At 40.0% G+C, this 16,485-nt stretch overlaps 1 protein-coding gene across 6 annotated transcripts in view; it reads left to right on the forward strand.

Moving 5' to 3' along the window:
* Nucleotides 1-16,231, forward strand: part of mical3a (microtubule associated monooxygenase, calponin and LIM domain containing 3a) — an 80,561-nt gene extending 64,330 nt beyond the window's left edge. For 4 of the 6 annotated variants that reach the window (XM_034223400.1, XM_034223401.1, XM_034223402.1 and 1 more), the window contains 8 exons: nucleotides 1,502-1,552; nucleotides 2,681-2,788; nucleotides 4,613-4,706; nucleotides 5,515-5,565; nucleotides 6,464-6,514; nucleotides 11,917-12,016; nucleotides 13,175-13,248; nucleotides 14,208-16,231. In XM_034223400.1, coding sequence (XP_034079291.1) covers nucleotides 1,502-1,552; nucleotides 2,681-2,788; nucleotides 4,613-4,706; nucleotides 5,515-5,565; nucleotides 6,464-6,514; nucleotides 11,917-12,016; nucleotides 13,175-13,248; nucleotides 14,208-14,392 — 714 coding nt within the window. In that variant the 3' untranslated portion in view covers nucleotides 14,393-16,231. Of the gene's footprint in view, nucleotides 1-1,501; nucleotides 1,553-2,680; nucleotides 2,789-4,612; nucleotides 4,707-5,514; nucleotides 5,566-6,463; nucleotides 6,515-9,512; nucleotides 9,579-11,916; nucleotides 12,017-13,174; nucleotides 13,249-14,207 lie in introns of all 6 variants that reach the window. The other 2 variants (XM_034223404.1, XM_034223405.1) reach the window with 2 other exon arrangements.
* Nucleotides 16,232-16,485: the final 254 nt, after the last annotated feature.

Here is a 16,485-nt window from a genome sequence, read left to right on the forward strand (position 1 = left end):
CCTCATATCATATCATGCTTCATTTTCTTTTATTGATTTAAGTTGATTTTTGTGGAGAATTTAGGCCAAATCAAACATTGCTCCCTCCTTGTGTGGTGTTCATCCAGTAAGGTGTAAAGCACAACAACACATGCTTGTTTCGTTTTTCAAGACCTGAGGAAAGGAAACGACATTTGGGGACAGGCCTTTCGCAGGCTAGATGGGAAATTCATACATTTCCTGTTTTAAAAACCTTGAAATAATTTCTCCCACTCCCAGCAGCACATGGACATCTTTGACCTAGTATCAGGCATGCAAAAGGAAGCGATTAAGGAGGAGAAACTGGACAAGGAGAGAAGGAGGGAGTTAAAGGAAAGGAAGAGGTTGAAAGAGAGGCAGAAAGAAAAAGAGCGAGAAAAAAAGGTTGATCGGGAAAAGGAGAAAGACGACGAGGAGGTATTGCGCAGAGAGAGGGTTAAATGACTTTGAATTTCACCTGAACATGATTTTGTAACATAATACAAATAGAATTATAGTTCACAAAGCTTGGATCAAACTTTTAGACTGACCTCTAATTCATGTTATACTTATTTTATAGTGTTCGAATAAAAAGTGCTTACATTTTTGTCATCATGAAAAACACACGTTTCCAAGAGCTTCAGCACCACAATATGACATGCTTAATGCACACTTATAATGATATCCATTAGCTGATGTAATCAATCCTTTAGTACGATAGATTCATTAAGTATGCAGGTGGCATGTTAGGACGATGCAGCAACTCTGCACACAATGCCCACTTTTGTATCGTGGAGTTATTTTTATTAGAAGCCATTTGCATTTATTATGTCTGAAATTCAAAGTGATTGCCTCCACTGCTGCTCTGTCTGTGTTTGTGTTTTCTGTTGGTTTAGAGATAGATACAGTCGAGTTCAAGGCCAGAGGCATGAATTCATTACTCGTAGGAAACACATGTTTTAAAGTCAGCCACGATCAAATTTAGTTTTCTTCACTTTGACAACATATGAAGAATTGGCATTTTGGTTATTCTTCAATAATGTTGATTTGGAATGAATGCAGCTCCAGTCACAGGAGGTTAAAGCTGGATCATGCCTGCCGGGCTGTGCATAATTCAATAAAAGCTCATAGGAATAGGGAAGTGGACTAGTCGCTAGTGACTGTTGTGGTGTTTAGAGTTTCCCAGATCTGTGAGTGTAGTAGATACATTATTTTCCTGTAGAGATTATCATGGTAAATCCCCCTGGTCTTAGAATCTGTCAAATCTGTGTTCCTACAATGTGATTTGTTCTTGTTATTTCTGATTAACAACAGATGTATAAAAAGTCGCCGCACCTTGCCATTTTTGTGTTGGTGTGTGGTATTAACATTGCCTGTTTTTGATTTAACCAGCTCAATTACTTATTTTGTTTTATTTGTTAATTTAACATAATCATTAACCCATTCAATCATATCATCTGTATCATGTGTGTTTCCTCCCTTTTTTTGTTTTGTCTTCCCAAAGTCTTTATATGTCCCTCACGCACTGGCGTTCAAGAGATCGTACGCCACAAAGGTAGTATTACATATGTTCCCATTGATAACTACACCCACCCCCTCAGCGCATGCGCCAGTTTCCTGTCATAACACCTCATGTGCACCCGGCCTAAAACTAACCGTCCTCTCTGGATGCATGAGACAGTCGGAGCGCAGCGCCCACTCACTCACTGCTGGATATCTACTCTGTTCAAACATGACTTTCCCGATGGCGCTCACTTTTCTGGTCACAATGATACCTCTTGATATCAGGGGCTGTTCCTCTCTGACTGGTATGACATTAACCTGCCTATCTGTCACTGTGGCCTCTGTTTTACTCCGGTCTGAATACTGGATTAACTCTTGACGTTTTCCTTCAGTGCTGTTCTCTCTTTCTCCTGATTCCTGCCAGCTTTTTATGTCCTTACAAGTCAGACACTAGGGGAAATGCCCCTTACTCTACTGTATTGCCTATTGTTATGGAAAATTCTATATTAGATTGTACATTTGAGAGCTGAAGTGAAGATGATGTATAAATAGGGGTTTTTAAGGGCCAATATAAGAGAGAAAAAACTACGCAGCCAATGTAATGAACTCAAAAAACTCAAACCTTCTTCCAATATATATATATATATATATATATATATTCCCTGAGCTTAAATTGGTACATTTTCAAGGAAAATAACATACACATTTTCTTAAAATTCTTATCATGATACGTTAAAAATCGTTAAAAATATGTCCAGGTTATTTTCTTTACGTTTCTCAAACATTTTATTTAAAAAAATATATTATCCACCTCTCATGGCTCAACATTTTATTTATTTATTTGTTTGCCTAGAATACACTGTTATATAGATTATATCTGCCATATTGTGTTCCAACTGATATTATGTAACCATGCTTTAAAATTGCAACCCATAGACTTTAGAAATGTCTTAATAAGGTGTGTACTGTGTAGATACTGTGCAGTGAAGGTAAATATCCCAAGATAGATTACATTGTGTCAGTCAAAGTTGTCCCTCACCTTCTGCAAGATCTAAACTGAACTTCCCCCCTCCTCTTCCGTTCAGTTTTGCTGAAGGGCCAGGGCCCCATGGAGTCAACTCCACACATTAGCAGCATGTGAGTGAGACTTATCTGACCCCTGTCTTTGTTGTTACACCAGAAAACCTACACAGAGGAAGAGCTGAATGCCAAGCTGACCCGAAAGGTCCAGAAAGCTGCACGACGGCAAGCCAAGCAGGAAGAACTGAAGAGGCTGCACAGAGCTCAGGTAACTGACCTTTGCTCCATCCCCACTGTAAGATGGACCTCTGTCATTCCTGCCCTCCTCAGGACGACAGGTTTGGTGACCTCCCTGACTTTTCATCGAGAATCATTATAACTACATTTCAGTTTGTCCAGTACTATTGTTTTTATGATAAAATGCTTGTCATATCCATTAGCATCTACTTATTGTACTATTGTAGCTAGCAGATTAGTTCACTATACTAAGATGGTAAACATTCTACCTCCATGTCAGCATTATTAATTTAGGTTGTTAGCATGCTAATTTAGCCTATAGCTTAAAGCTTATATTGTACTGCTAGATGGCTGTGGGTTCTCAGCGTCACACCTTTTTCTGTCATTTTGAAAGTAGGTAATTATTTTGTGATGGTGTACTTATGACGTTTGTATGCTGAATAGCTCTTTCAAACCGTAAGATCAAACCATTTTTCATGTAATGCATGTCAAACAATTTAAAAATAAAGCTTGCTATGTGTATGTCTGTAGGGTTAGTGACAGATCTGATACGGCTACATGAGTAGTGCTGTCACTATAACTCAGTGTTGTTCTTTATAAACCATATGGTCACTCTGATGTGACTCTGAATCCAAATCTGTCCTTCCCACTGATTGATGTTGTAACTCTGCAGTCAGACTTCCAGTCCACTGACTCAGCAATAAGCCACAGCTAAAGTCTCTACTCCCGGAGCTGTGGTTAGGTGGCCTACATTTGTCTTTCTTTTAGTGGCTGTTTGTAGAACCTAAACCACACTTCCTTTTTAGATTTCTCTTGCTGAATGCTAGTGACAAAGTTCAGCACTGACAGAAAGTTAGAGTCTGAGGGAGAAATCCTTTTTGCTGTTTCTGCTCTTTTTATACATTCTCGCGTTGGAGTTGTGGGAGAAAGTGGCATGAACTTTGGTATTTAGTCTTTGCAGACCATTTACTAGCACACAAAACACACTATAGGACAGGGAAAACCCCCAAAAGTATAACAGGCCCCCTTTAAAGACATGCAGAACCCACAACTATTTGAAAAACGAATTGGTTTTACATGGACCACTCAAATGCTCTATTGACCACTCAGTAGTTCTTGCAGTTTATAGATAATAGTACCTGCTGCCATAATGAATGAGAATGACTGCAATAACTAAGCCTAACTAAAGTATCTTTCATAAGGTGAAACATAATTTATGTGTCCAATGCGTAGTTCGGATCGGCTACAGATTCGAATTTCTATGCTACTCCCTTTCATCAAGTGTAACAAAAATTGGGCAGTATTTTTCCCGTAATCCTGCTTACCGAGAGAAAAGCAGAGCTGAAAACGTAACCTCCTTGGCAGAGCTGAATTAAGATATTCATTGACAGGTTCTATCCCCATTTGCCGCTGATCCAGGGATTAAGATTGGGTACTCCGCACCAAGAAGTGATTTTAATTCAAATGCTGGTGTTAAAAGGCCGGAAACTTTGGCTTCCCCAAGCTGCTTCCCCTCTATCAGTCCTGCTAATAGGAAGTGAGAAAGTGGTGTGTGGGCCAAAGAGGGAGAACTATAACATATTAATAGTTTTTGGTGAAATTCATTACACAATATTCACCTTTTTGGAACAAGCTTCCAAACTTGTAGACATCAATAGAGTTCTCATTAGCAGTACTCACGCTGTGCCTTGAGAAATTAGTTTTTTAACGAGGGTAAACTATTGCATTAGGGGTAAACGTGAGGCACAAATCAGCTGTAATTAGTGATAGATGTTGTTATTTTGTGCACCGTGTGAGATAACTCAAGTTGTCAGTAATGCGCTGTGCTGACTCCCTTACTCTCTTTGCCATTTAGATCATCCAGAGACAGTTGGAGCAGGTGGAGGAGAAGCAGAGGCAGCTGGAGGAGAGGGGGGTAGCTGTGGAGAAAGCTTTGAGAGGAGAAGCAGGTAACGATTTGTCTCTCATATCTTCAAACTTTTTTTTTATGGCAATCCCACCTAGACTTGCTGCCAACATTCAGGGTGTAGCACCATAAAACATTGAACCCTGTTAATATTAAACATTTAAATATTGATGTACTGCATGTATGACGATTTAATCTTATTTATGTGGCAGCGCTGGCTCTGCAAGGCCATGTTTTATATTGATATGAGTTCAGTAGGTTCTACAGCTCTGAAGGGAAAAATAATAATATCCATGATTAGGACCGAGAAACGGCCTTACAACAGAAAAGCTGTCCCTCTGCAATCATTTAGACTGTTGAAATCACACTCAGCATTTACAAGTCAGTCAGTCGTACTGAAGCATAGTCCTGCTAGATTTGTGCCAGAAAGAATTATTTGTTTCTCCAAAGTAATAATCCAAAAATTGTTGTTGGCAAGAGACTATCCCAGAGAATATATTTCTAAGATGCATTATGTGTTTGCGGGCAACACAGTTTGCTATTTGCTACGCCTTTATAAGAATCTGAAGCATGAGTAGTGCTCAGCAGCAATAACACATTATTTATGTGATGTGAGTTTTGTATGCGAGAAAGGCACAGAAGTTGTTCTTTATAGAGCTGACAGAGTACCCAACACTAATTTACTTAATGATATAATGGTGACAGAAGCTCCTTTCATGCAAATGCATGCATTAAACATCTCTTTTAAATTCGGCCACCAAGCTATAATCCATTTACTTTTCCCATCAGCTGTGTCTCCAGCCAAATGTCTGAGTATGTTTTAACTTGTTTACTACTCTACTCTCTTAAAGGATTGTATAAAGGTACTTATACATTACCCAAACAGCACAAAAGAAGATCAGGTATTAGATTTACTCTAGTTTATTTTAATTCTTTTGACATGTGACACTGTTATGTAGGCTCCATCATCTGTGGTGACACACTGCAACATTTCTCCATCTCTGAACATGTCGATCGTTGTCCGTTCATAAACATGTCTGCCATCACCAGCCCGAGCTGCATGCGATCAGGAGAATGTGTGTCCCGACATAGATTTGTGTGTTTGCTCATTCTGGATGTGTTTGTGTCTCCGTCACTTGCCTCTCAATGAGGAGAGTCTCTGTACTCTGATCAAGACTGAGGTCACGCAATCAGAATGAAATAAATCACATTTAAATTGGTTTGCAGGACGTCTTCATTAAAATATGTTCTGCGTACGTGGCTGAGTAACTTGATACAGATGTTTGTTAAGATCTATTATATATGTTTTAGAGTTATGAGTAACAGCAATCCAGAGTTGTTTGTGACTGTCTGCTGTACTCAAAGATCTCAATTAATTATCAGCTGTGCTTTCTGTCCAAAATGATTAAGTAATAAATCTGGTCCACACGGGTTGGAACATAACTTGTCAAATTAAAGCTTTATTTGCTGTTTGAAAAAAATGTGTCCAATGAAACATGCACAGCGAGAACAAGGCCACACGATACATTACGAGAGGCTTTGTGTGATATTCAGCAGACTGAGCCACCAAACAGCAAATCTATGTTGCATCCTCTTATTATTTTGGGAAATGCCATTGTAGTATTGCCCAACCTGACTGCACTGTGTTGAGTACGGATGGACTCTCTTTGTTCTGAGTGTGGCTGCAGTGTGTATGTGTGTGCTTGCAAGAAAAAGCATGTCTTTGGAGAATTGTTTGTGTGCCCAGTTTGGGGCCTTTTTAAAATAACTGCTATCTCTAATATATCCCTGTCATTGTAGACTATTGGGGAGATTCTAATTACAGTGAAATCCTGGACTTGCATCTGGGCGGTATGTATTTCAAATCTGTCGCTTTAAACTAACCTAATGGCTAACCCTATCTGTCCCCCCCCCTGTTTTACTACCTGAGCTTTGTACACCTTATATCTCCCTTGATTGGCTGCCTTCCCGACTGATTGGCTGGTGTGCTTTCCACCTTATCGCAATACTTTCTGCTCCTATAAACCTCCCTCCCCACTCTGTCCCCCCTCCTCCCCCCTCACTGGGTCTCTAGTTCAGACACTCTTGACATCAAACAGAGATCACACACTTGGCCTCATGCAGTCCTCTTAAGATCATCTTTGATCTCCGTAAACTCATGAATGATTGAGTAAAGGAATATGTCACTTTTATTTGTCACTCCTCGGCACGCAGACCTTACAATACAAAACTGCAGTAGAGAGAAACACTGACATATTGCAGAGGGAGACATTTAAATAGCAATGTATATATGCATTTATCAAACCTGAGGTCCACTCCAGCAGAGACAATTAAATACAAATAAATATATGCAGTGGATTTTATTCTGCATGCAGAACATGCCCTTTAAATATTGCCTTCCTTTGCATATTCATTAAACATAATTTGTTAACCAAAACTATTATATTAAAAGTAGCATCATGCTTGGATTCTAAGTTACAAGCTGCTGATAATAAATCCCAGAGCAAATCACATAAAAAGACCATCAATATTAATAGGAAATGTTTAGTGGATTAAGAAAAAACTTATTTAGAGAAATTATAGTAACTCATGAGAAAAGCATATCCGTTACCCAGAACCCTGAATTGTATCTAACTGGGAGTACATTTGTATTGTAACATCCCAAATATTGATCCTAATAGCAAGTACAGTCTAAGCCCATTAAAGCCTTTTATTCCTCAGGGCTATAGAGCTCCATCATTGTCCAAAAGTTATTAAAAACCAAGTCAAGAGCCACACTGTTGCACAAGGTGAACACTAATCTAATAATGATGATTAGATTATATTCAACTTTTTTGTCATTGCACAGAATACAAGTAACAAGACAATAAAATGCAGTTAGCATCCAACCAGATGTGTGAACCAAGTGCAGAGTGATGTCTAGTTTTAATATAAATATTAACATCTGACGGATATAAAACAATTTGAAGTATTAACCTTATGAACTGTATATAGTGGTATAAACATAAGTATAGCAATTGAATACACTGTAGAGCAGGTATACATATAGACAGTAATTTATTTGAAACCAATCACACATACTCAGAAAATAGTCCCCTAGAAATGCTGTCTTGACTTCTATTTTTGTCCCTATTCCTAAAAGCCACAGTGCACAACCGAAGTTAAAGAAAAATCACATGACCCCCCCCCTACACACACACACCCTATCTTCTAACCTTCCCTCGACTCTCATCATAAACTGCTTGCATGGCTCTTAGCTCTCCCCCCCCCCCCCCTTGCTGCTGAACTCTCTGACCTTCTCATACCCGCTCAGTTGCATAACTTCCCGAGTGTGTGCTGTAACCCGTAGATGCTACAGTCAGTCTGAACCGTGATTGGCTAACAGTAACAGTGTCCACCGTGTCTGGACAAGACTACTCGTGGTATCTGTTATCTTGTAGATTGTGGCCTTGTTTGAATATGACTCAAATGCATCTTCTTTTTTTCTTTGCATTTCCCACATATTTGAGCAAGGCCTGTGTGCTTCTCTGTCGGTTTTGTCCTCTTGGTTGTTGTCACTCATCAGACAGGAGATCGCGTGGAGTTTGGACGCAAAGATGAATATGTGTTAAAGACGTTGCGATTCTTACTGGGGGGGGGCGTGGCAATTCATCCGCTGAAATCTAAGTTGTTGGTTATGCATTCAGAGTGATTACTAAAACCAATTGCTTTGTGTCTCACCTTGAGTCTTAACTACTGGAACGGTGTGATTGCGGTGTTTTGAATGTGCTACTGAGAATGACACGTCTTTGTTTTACTTACCATGTTTGGTGTCGCATGATGGGGAATTGTAGCATTGACTGAATACAAGTCTCTGCAGGGGATTTACTGAGCGTTAAGTTCCAACCATTTATTCCAAAACTATATTTGCGTTATTTAGGCAGTTTAGCCGTTTAATTTTGATTCTGGGAGCAATAAACATTTTTATGAGGCATCCAACGTGTCCAAACTAGATTTTCTAAACTGCAGTTCTCCCGACACATTTGTATTTCTTCTCTGTGATAGTCCCTTGTAGCAATTATCTGGCATTTCACTCCCAGCTGTGTCATGTAATGGTTCAATCCCTTATATGTGTGTCACTATCAGTCACCCTCCCTCTCTGCACATTTTCCCTGAAACTTTTTCACTTCCACTTATTTTACAATTCTTGTTTTGGGGGTTAATAAGGTCACATCCTCTGTGATGTTACTTTTGGGAGAAAATCTGTCAAGTGGGAGCATATTAGAAAAAGTCCTCATTTGCACTTCAATAGTAGCTTCACTTCAAAAGTCACAAACTGAGATGGGTGGTCTTAACATGTTCAAGTAATTTTTCAAGGAGACGCTAAACATAGAACAAGTAGAAGCAATTATCAGAGTCTGTGAAGGAGATTGGCCGCCTGGTGATCAGTAATGGCTTTAATAATGGGATTAAATTATTTTGTGTACTGTGACGAAAACTGGCCATATGCGTAAGCCTTTCCCATTTCCTAACAGGAAAAGATTATCTGAAGACCTACAGATGAAAGATCAAAAAGGGGGATTATTTTCCCTCTGTGCTCCAAGTTTTCTGTTTTCCTATTTTACCCCTCTTTTCATCCCTCACTCCACACAGCTGATTCCTCCCACCTCCTCTCTGTAGGTGTTTTGTCCTCTCACTATCACAGTGCTCCTGCCCTCTTTTGATTTTCTCCTCCATTTTCTTTCCTCCCTCCACCCACTCTGTCTTCTACTCTCTTGCCACATTATTTCCACCACTCTTTCTCTCCCACCCTCCCTGGCTCCCGCCTATGTCCCTCCCTCATGCTCTTTCCCCCTTTGTCTTGTGGAAGTTGAGCCCTATGTGGGGATGCCACGCCGAAGACCCCTCTCCTTGTGCCCCTGCTGGTCCCCTGAAGGTAACGTAACCTCGCCGCCTCCACTGACGGTTGTGGCGGGTTACCGTGGAAACTGTAGGGATCTCCAGACCCGGGCTAAACCCTCAGGCACTTCCCCATCATCCTCCCAACCGGTCCTCCTCCTCCCCTTCCTCACTGTTTGTGTGTGATCAGGCTCAGTAGATTTCCCCAGAATGTCTCTAAAACTAAGTATTGCAGCATTTATAACAAGTAAATTGATTTTAAATGTTAAAAAAAAGCTCCAAATATACATTTTATCACAAAGTTGTGCTGTTAAATAGTATGGGTTCATCGCTATCATGACAGTTATTTTATGTAGATTTCATCTTCCAAGAAATCAAGGTTCACTCTATCTTTCCAACAATGGATAGTCAGTAGGTCATGATGCAGTACACAAATAAATAGCAGGACTGAATCATGTTTTTAAGGGTTTAGGTCACCTGCAACCCAACAAAAAGTGGTTGTAAGTTACCAATACATTACTTCTGTTGGTAGTAAGCTAATTCATTATTAGTCTCCATAGCTCAAGGATAAAAGCTGTACATATAATTGAAAATGTTAATGTCTGATGTAACATTGTCCAAAGGTTCAGGGAACCCTAACCCTATGACAATCCCTCTAGTGTGAGCAATATAAATCATAATAATGGATTGTAAATTAGGTAATAAATCATTTAATATAACCACACAACCATCGTGCCTCATAAAATGAGTGTGCAGAAAAGATTTTCCTTATCATGCCTACAAGGCTACATTCACTCCAAGGGGAAACTACTCTGCTGCAGTGTGTCTCTAAACAACAGCATGTGTCCGGTTTTCTGTTTGGCTCAAATGAAGCATAAAGCTCCCTCGTCCTTTTTTGCAGTATCTTTTTTTGTACTTTTTATCCCTTGAACAAAAGTTAAAAGTGTCATGTAATCAAAACTTGGGTGGCGAACACCTGAGACGTAGTCAGCTCGCGGGCAAGTTTGCGATTCAAGGAGGAAGAAAACTGCATGGTGTGATGATTTGTTATGAATATTCAGGTCTTACACAAAACAAGTCCTTAAAAATGAATGTAGGCCTATCATCTGCTTTGTTCCCGATCGTAACACCTTTCAGTGGAAATGTTGCCTGAGCGTCTAAAGAAACCTCGTTTTGTGTTTTTTGTGCGACCTGATGTTTTGTTCCATTGTTGCTGTCGCTGCCTTGTACCGCTCTACTCTCCTTTGTGTTCTGGGCCTTGGGCTGAAGGGTGGCGACAGTGGAACAAGTCGAAATAGTTTAAGATACAAAGAACATTTCTAGGATCGATTTTGGAAACCAATCGTTGCTTTTTGTGTCGCCACATGTTGTATTCCTCTCGTGTGAGCAGCTCTCCTCCAGCTTTTCCTCTCTCTCTGTCCCTTGTCTGTTAATTAGCCAGATCCAGTCCCCAAGACAACCACCACACGATCTGTGTGTGTACACTGTTTTTCCTTTTTGTTTTGCAAGAGCCTCCTCTTCCCCAGCTAAGTATGTCACGCTGCATCTAGCGTTTGCCTTCTGGTGTTTCATTGATACCGCTTGGCTCCACATGTCAGATAAATGAAAAGGCATCGCCCCCGGCAACAGACTTTTCTAAGCATGCCACATCCCAACAGTCGGACTGCAGTGTGCGGTCTCTGACTGATCGCGGCAATTACAGAAAACTGCAATGCACGGTGCCAATAGTGCTGAATATGCTTTTCCCTGGACCAGACTTAATAGAGTAGTCTTAACTTCCCTACTGGTCTCAATGATAAGTCATCCCATGAACATTTAACCTTATAATTGAATATGTAGAGACAGCGGAATAATTCATGGTTTTTTTTTTTTTATTCCACCCTCAAACCGCTCAGCGTGAATGGGATGTTAAAGGATCTCTGATGATGGGTCAATATGCGGGCAAGGGGAGGGTGAAGAATTTTCCTCAGGGTTAATTCTCCCTATTTCTAATGATTGGTGTGTTTCTTCTTTTACCAACCAAAAGGTTATACAAGGAGGTAGTTGCTCCCCAATAGCAGCTACGTCCAAAAACACAAACGCTCAACTATGTATACAGGCATCGTCTCTTTGTGTGTGCGTGTGGGTTGTGTGTGTGTATGTGTGTGTGTGTGTTTTAACCAAAGTTGAAACCTGTAGCTCCACGCCATCTTCTGTGCACCATCATTAAGTATGGCACAGCCGAGTCCATCCCATCACCTCCCCATCGCCCAGCGAGGTCATCCTGGCTTGGCTGTCACCACATTGCCTGTGTCAGTCCTCGTCTGTGTGACATCATCTTCATCCCTGCCATCTGGCGTCTCACTCCCTCTCTGTTCTTCCTCCTTCCTCTCCAGGCATGGGCAAGAAGGACGACCCCAAGCTAATGCAGGAGTGGTTCAAGCTGGTGCAGGAGAAAAACGCCCTGGTCCGCTATGAGTCAGAACTTATGATATTGTAAGTACTTTACGTGACTGTTGAGACGGATAAGCTAACTGATGAAGTGATTTGTCAGAAGGGCTTTTATATTCAAGGCTGTGGGTCATTGGTTGCTATGCCAACTCTTGTAGGAAGGAGGCATCCAGTTGGAAATGTGGTGTTTTATGAGAATATAAAAATGACATACACACGTTTGCATTGGTTCTTATACAACCCAAATACACATATACAAACAACTGTAAAAGTTATTAGTTTTGAAATAGTGACAAACAAAAGCAAGTTTAAACTCAATAAACAATTATAGGCCGAATCCTTAGTGGCTAATGCTAAAAATGTATATAAAAAGGGTAGGTTAAATAGGCTAAGATCTTTTACATGATGTAAAATGTTGTAAAATCCTCACTGAATGCATGTATATATTCCCAACGGACAATATAATAATGATATTATGTTTTGACTAAAGGGCAGCTTTACATAAGCAAGACCAGACAACTCTAGTCACTCTATGACTTAAGATTAATCAGAATCAGAGTAGCGTTATTCATCCCTCAGGAACGGGGACATTTACTAAAGAAAAGGGGCCCCATTATACTTTTTGGGGTTTCCCTTTCCTGTAGTGTGTTTATATAGGTTTTTTGCGCATGTAATTGGTCTCCAAAGGCTAAAATCAACAAAGTTCATGCCCCCCGTTGAGATGTTCCATTCTGAACCAAACAAAGAATGATATTGTCGTCCCTAAATATGTAATGCAACCTGTAAAAAAATCGGTTTTAATAGTATTCCATCACTTTAAAGCAAGGCAAAAAAAACTGAACCGAGTACACAAAAGATGAAAAACGGACTTATTACCTCCGTACATCATGAGTTTAAAAAGATTGTCAGCCAGTACGAACTCATCATCATCATCTTTCAACATAATGATATGATATGTGATCACATTTGCAATCCATTAAGAGAAACAACTTTACTACACTCTGACAAGTCATTAAGTTATCCAGCGTTATCTTATGATAGCTACTAAAAGCTTTTAGATTAACTGTTCATCTTCTTTAGAACAGCTATTTATTAAATATACTTGGATAACTGAAGATGCAGCCAAACACCATAAATGATGAAAGCAATGATTAATCCGTGAAACTTAACTCGTCCATCTTTTTTTCCTTTCTGTACCCAAAGCGCCAGAGAGCTGGAGCTGGAGGACCGACAGAGCCGACTGCAGCAGGAGCTCAGGGAGCGCATGGCTGTGGAAGGTAACCGAAAGAAAATGAAAAAACAGCCCTGTCACTCAAATACAGATCAAATGCACTATAAAGGGTCTTTGAGCATGTTTCTCTGTGAGTGTGCTGTTTTGTTAAATGTTTTTTGTTCATGTATTGTTTCTTGATGTCTGTCCATGTTGATGTTACATGGAACTGCTGTGATGCAAGTCAAATTTCAGACTTGCTCTGACAATTAAAGTATTATCCTTATTATCGTATCATAAATGTTTAGCGAAGGCTTAATGTGCAGCAAACATGATTGTTATTGTGTTTTATATTTAAGATAAATCACGTTGTGGTTCATTCTTGCAATAATGACCAGCTCGCTACAGATTGTCCCTCAAATCAATAACTTACATAAAATATTGATTTAAAGTATATTTTCTTAATTTTCTTTGGTCTGTTCCGCTGCATAGCAGTAGCTGTAATTGCAATGATAGCAAAGTAACTTAAAATGACGGCAGCAATGATTAAGGTTTTCTTCATTGTAACTGTTCAAGTCTGTTCACATTTTCTATAAACACAACCATTTGTGTTTACTTCCTGTCACTCATCTACTGTTCATGTCTCTGTCGTCCACCTCTCCTGACCTTTGTTGTGTTGGATTCTTGTTGTTTTCTATTCCCCCCCCTTGTGATGTTCAGCTCTCATGAATCATGAAGTGTTGTGCTCTCCACAAACTGTATATACAAATAGAAACAAAAACAAATATTCCATAGTGTTTTCTGATACAGGAATAAACGCAAAAAATGTACCATATTTCTTTCTTCTTGGATGACTGAAAGCAGACTAATGATCAGCGCTTCCATAGCAGCTGCCTGCTATACAGAAATAACTTGCCGAAGCAGGACGCAACTGACCAATCAGAATAGAGTATTTAACTAAGCTGTTTTTCAAATCTGCATAATATTCTCCCACTCTTTAACTCTTTTCCTCTGACTCTCTCGCAGACCACCTGAAGACGGAGAAGGAGCTGAATCAAGAGAAGCAGATCCTAAATGAGATGCTGGAGGTGGTGGAGCAGCGTGACGCCCTGGTGGCGCTCCTCGATGAGCAGAGGCTGCGGGAGAAGGAGGAGGACAAGGACCTGGAGTCTGTTATGCTCTCCAAAGGCTTCAATCTCAACTGGGCTTAAGAGGAGAGAAATAATTGCTCATCAAGTCCCGGGTAAATGTCTGAGGCGGTCTCTGCCTCTCATGGTCATCTCTGATCAGGATACTCTGCTGAACACCTGCAGCAGTGAATGTGTAAAGACTCCCCCGACACACGCTAAAACACTTCGGCTGCCTCTGACATTGAAGCGGTCCGCGACGTTTACATATCCTATGCCCAAAGGCAGTCCCAAGTTAATCACTTTGCAGTTTTGCTTGCTCTCTCTCTCTCTGAGGGGAGTACATTCACAGCTTTATCATCCCAGCCTTCAAGTGGATCCTCTCAACAAAAAAAAGGAGGCCTTTGGGAGAATGTTTGAAAGACTTGTTTCATTCTCGATTATCTAAAGGGAAGAATGCAGTTTGGTCCTGCTGATGTAGAGGAATTGTTTTGTGTATAGTTGTGTAGAACAAGTCACATATTCGGCAGATAGGGGTGTTTTCTTTTTTTCTGAAAAAGGACTGCTACAGATGAGTGTTTACAGTAAGTGCTGGAGGGAAGTCACCGGGGTCAATCTTCTTTTCAGTCTGACTGTAGGACGGACATCCTCTGCTGAAGCTGCCTTTCTATCCAGTGACAAACTGACTCCTTGTGAACCATAAAGACACCCCCCCCCCCCCCCCCCCTCACAGTGTTCTCATGAATCAACACTAACAATCCATTAAATATGGCCATGGGTTTTATGTATTTATTATCTTTGTTTGCTTTTAACACATAAACCTTTTTGTTTTTGCATTCACAGGAGAGTGCCCAGAATCTCATTATCGAGTATTCGTGCATGGCTTAGACGCTCCCATAAGCCATTGCATGTCAGGAATGAAGGCTGCAGGCACATAGAAGAACTATTTGTTAAGCTAGAAAAACAGAATTATATATAAACACTTAAGCATTTCACAAGAGTCAACAATGATGGGCCTCTCCTTGACATGCCACTGACTGCATATCACGCTCACGGTTTACAAATATGTTTTCTCGCTTTGGTAAACAACAGTGAGGTAAAACAACTGTTGAAATAATCCATCTTTGAAGGATCTGTCTCTTCAATTTCAGATGTGTTTCCGACCTTGTGTGTTATCATAAATTAAGCCGGTTTCACAGTTCTTAATGGGAGATCCGCGTAGCTTACAATACTCATTTTGTGCCACAGGACTGTCTCTGTTGGTGGATATGCTGCAATATCTGAAGAGTACACCACGAGGACTTACACACCACTCACATCACTAAACAGCAGTGTTACTTTACTCTTGAACAAGATGCCTTTTATTCTCCTCACTTAAGTTATATTTTATTTTTCTGAGTCAATGTTTTTGAGGTAGTCACATATGTGTATCCCACTGGAACTCAATACTTTTTATTTCTCATAATTTTCATACAGCAGGTCCCCAAACATACTAACTGATTTTAAACAGGGGGGGATGAAGAAGTGCAAGGTGCTTTATGAGCAACTTGCATTAAACAGAACCGTTATATCTAGTGGGCAGTCAAATCTAATAGCCTTCTTGACAACTGTAAACAATCCAGATGGTCACAGAAACGCTAGAGGCTATATTTATGACTTGGTATGAGCTGTGAATAAAAAACAAAGTGAGATCATTTTAAGGGTTGTTGTTTTAGATGGTGTGTGATAAGTTTGACATGATTGTATTGATATTTATTAACAAGTGTGCAAACTGTATTATATGTAAAGAAAAAATGAATCCTAATTTTTAAACTGTTCTGTTGACACATGACTTGTAATGTAAATGCTTCATGTAGCTAAAATGCATAGAGGTGTTGGATGTATGCTGAAACGGCAATAAAACAATGCAGTTGTTCTTTTAAATGTCTGTGCATTAAGTCTCACTTTACAAACCAAAGACATGATCATTGATTTTAGAAGACATCCCCACATACATGAAGTCTTATCCATCAAGAATCAGAAAGTGGAAGTTATGCAATCGTACAAATATTTCGGACAATTATTGACTCCAATTTGAACTTTTAAGCACATTTTAAAGCCATGTGCAAAAAGGGGCACAAGACAGTGCTTGTTATTTTGTCTTAGGAAACTGCCCCTATTTTAAAATGTACAATCCA

The sequence above is a fragment of the Gymnodraco acuticeps genome, unplaced genomic scaffold, assembly GCF_902827175.1.
Source record: "Gymnodraco acuticeps unplaced genomic scaffold, fGymAcu1.1, whole genome shotgun sequence".
NCBI lineage: Eukaryota > Metazoa > Chordata > Actinopteri > Perciformes > Bathydraconidae > Gymnodraco > Gymnodraco acuticeps.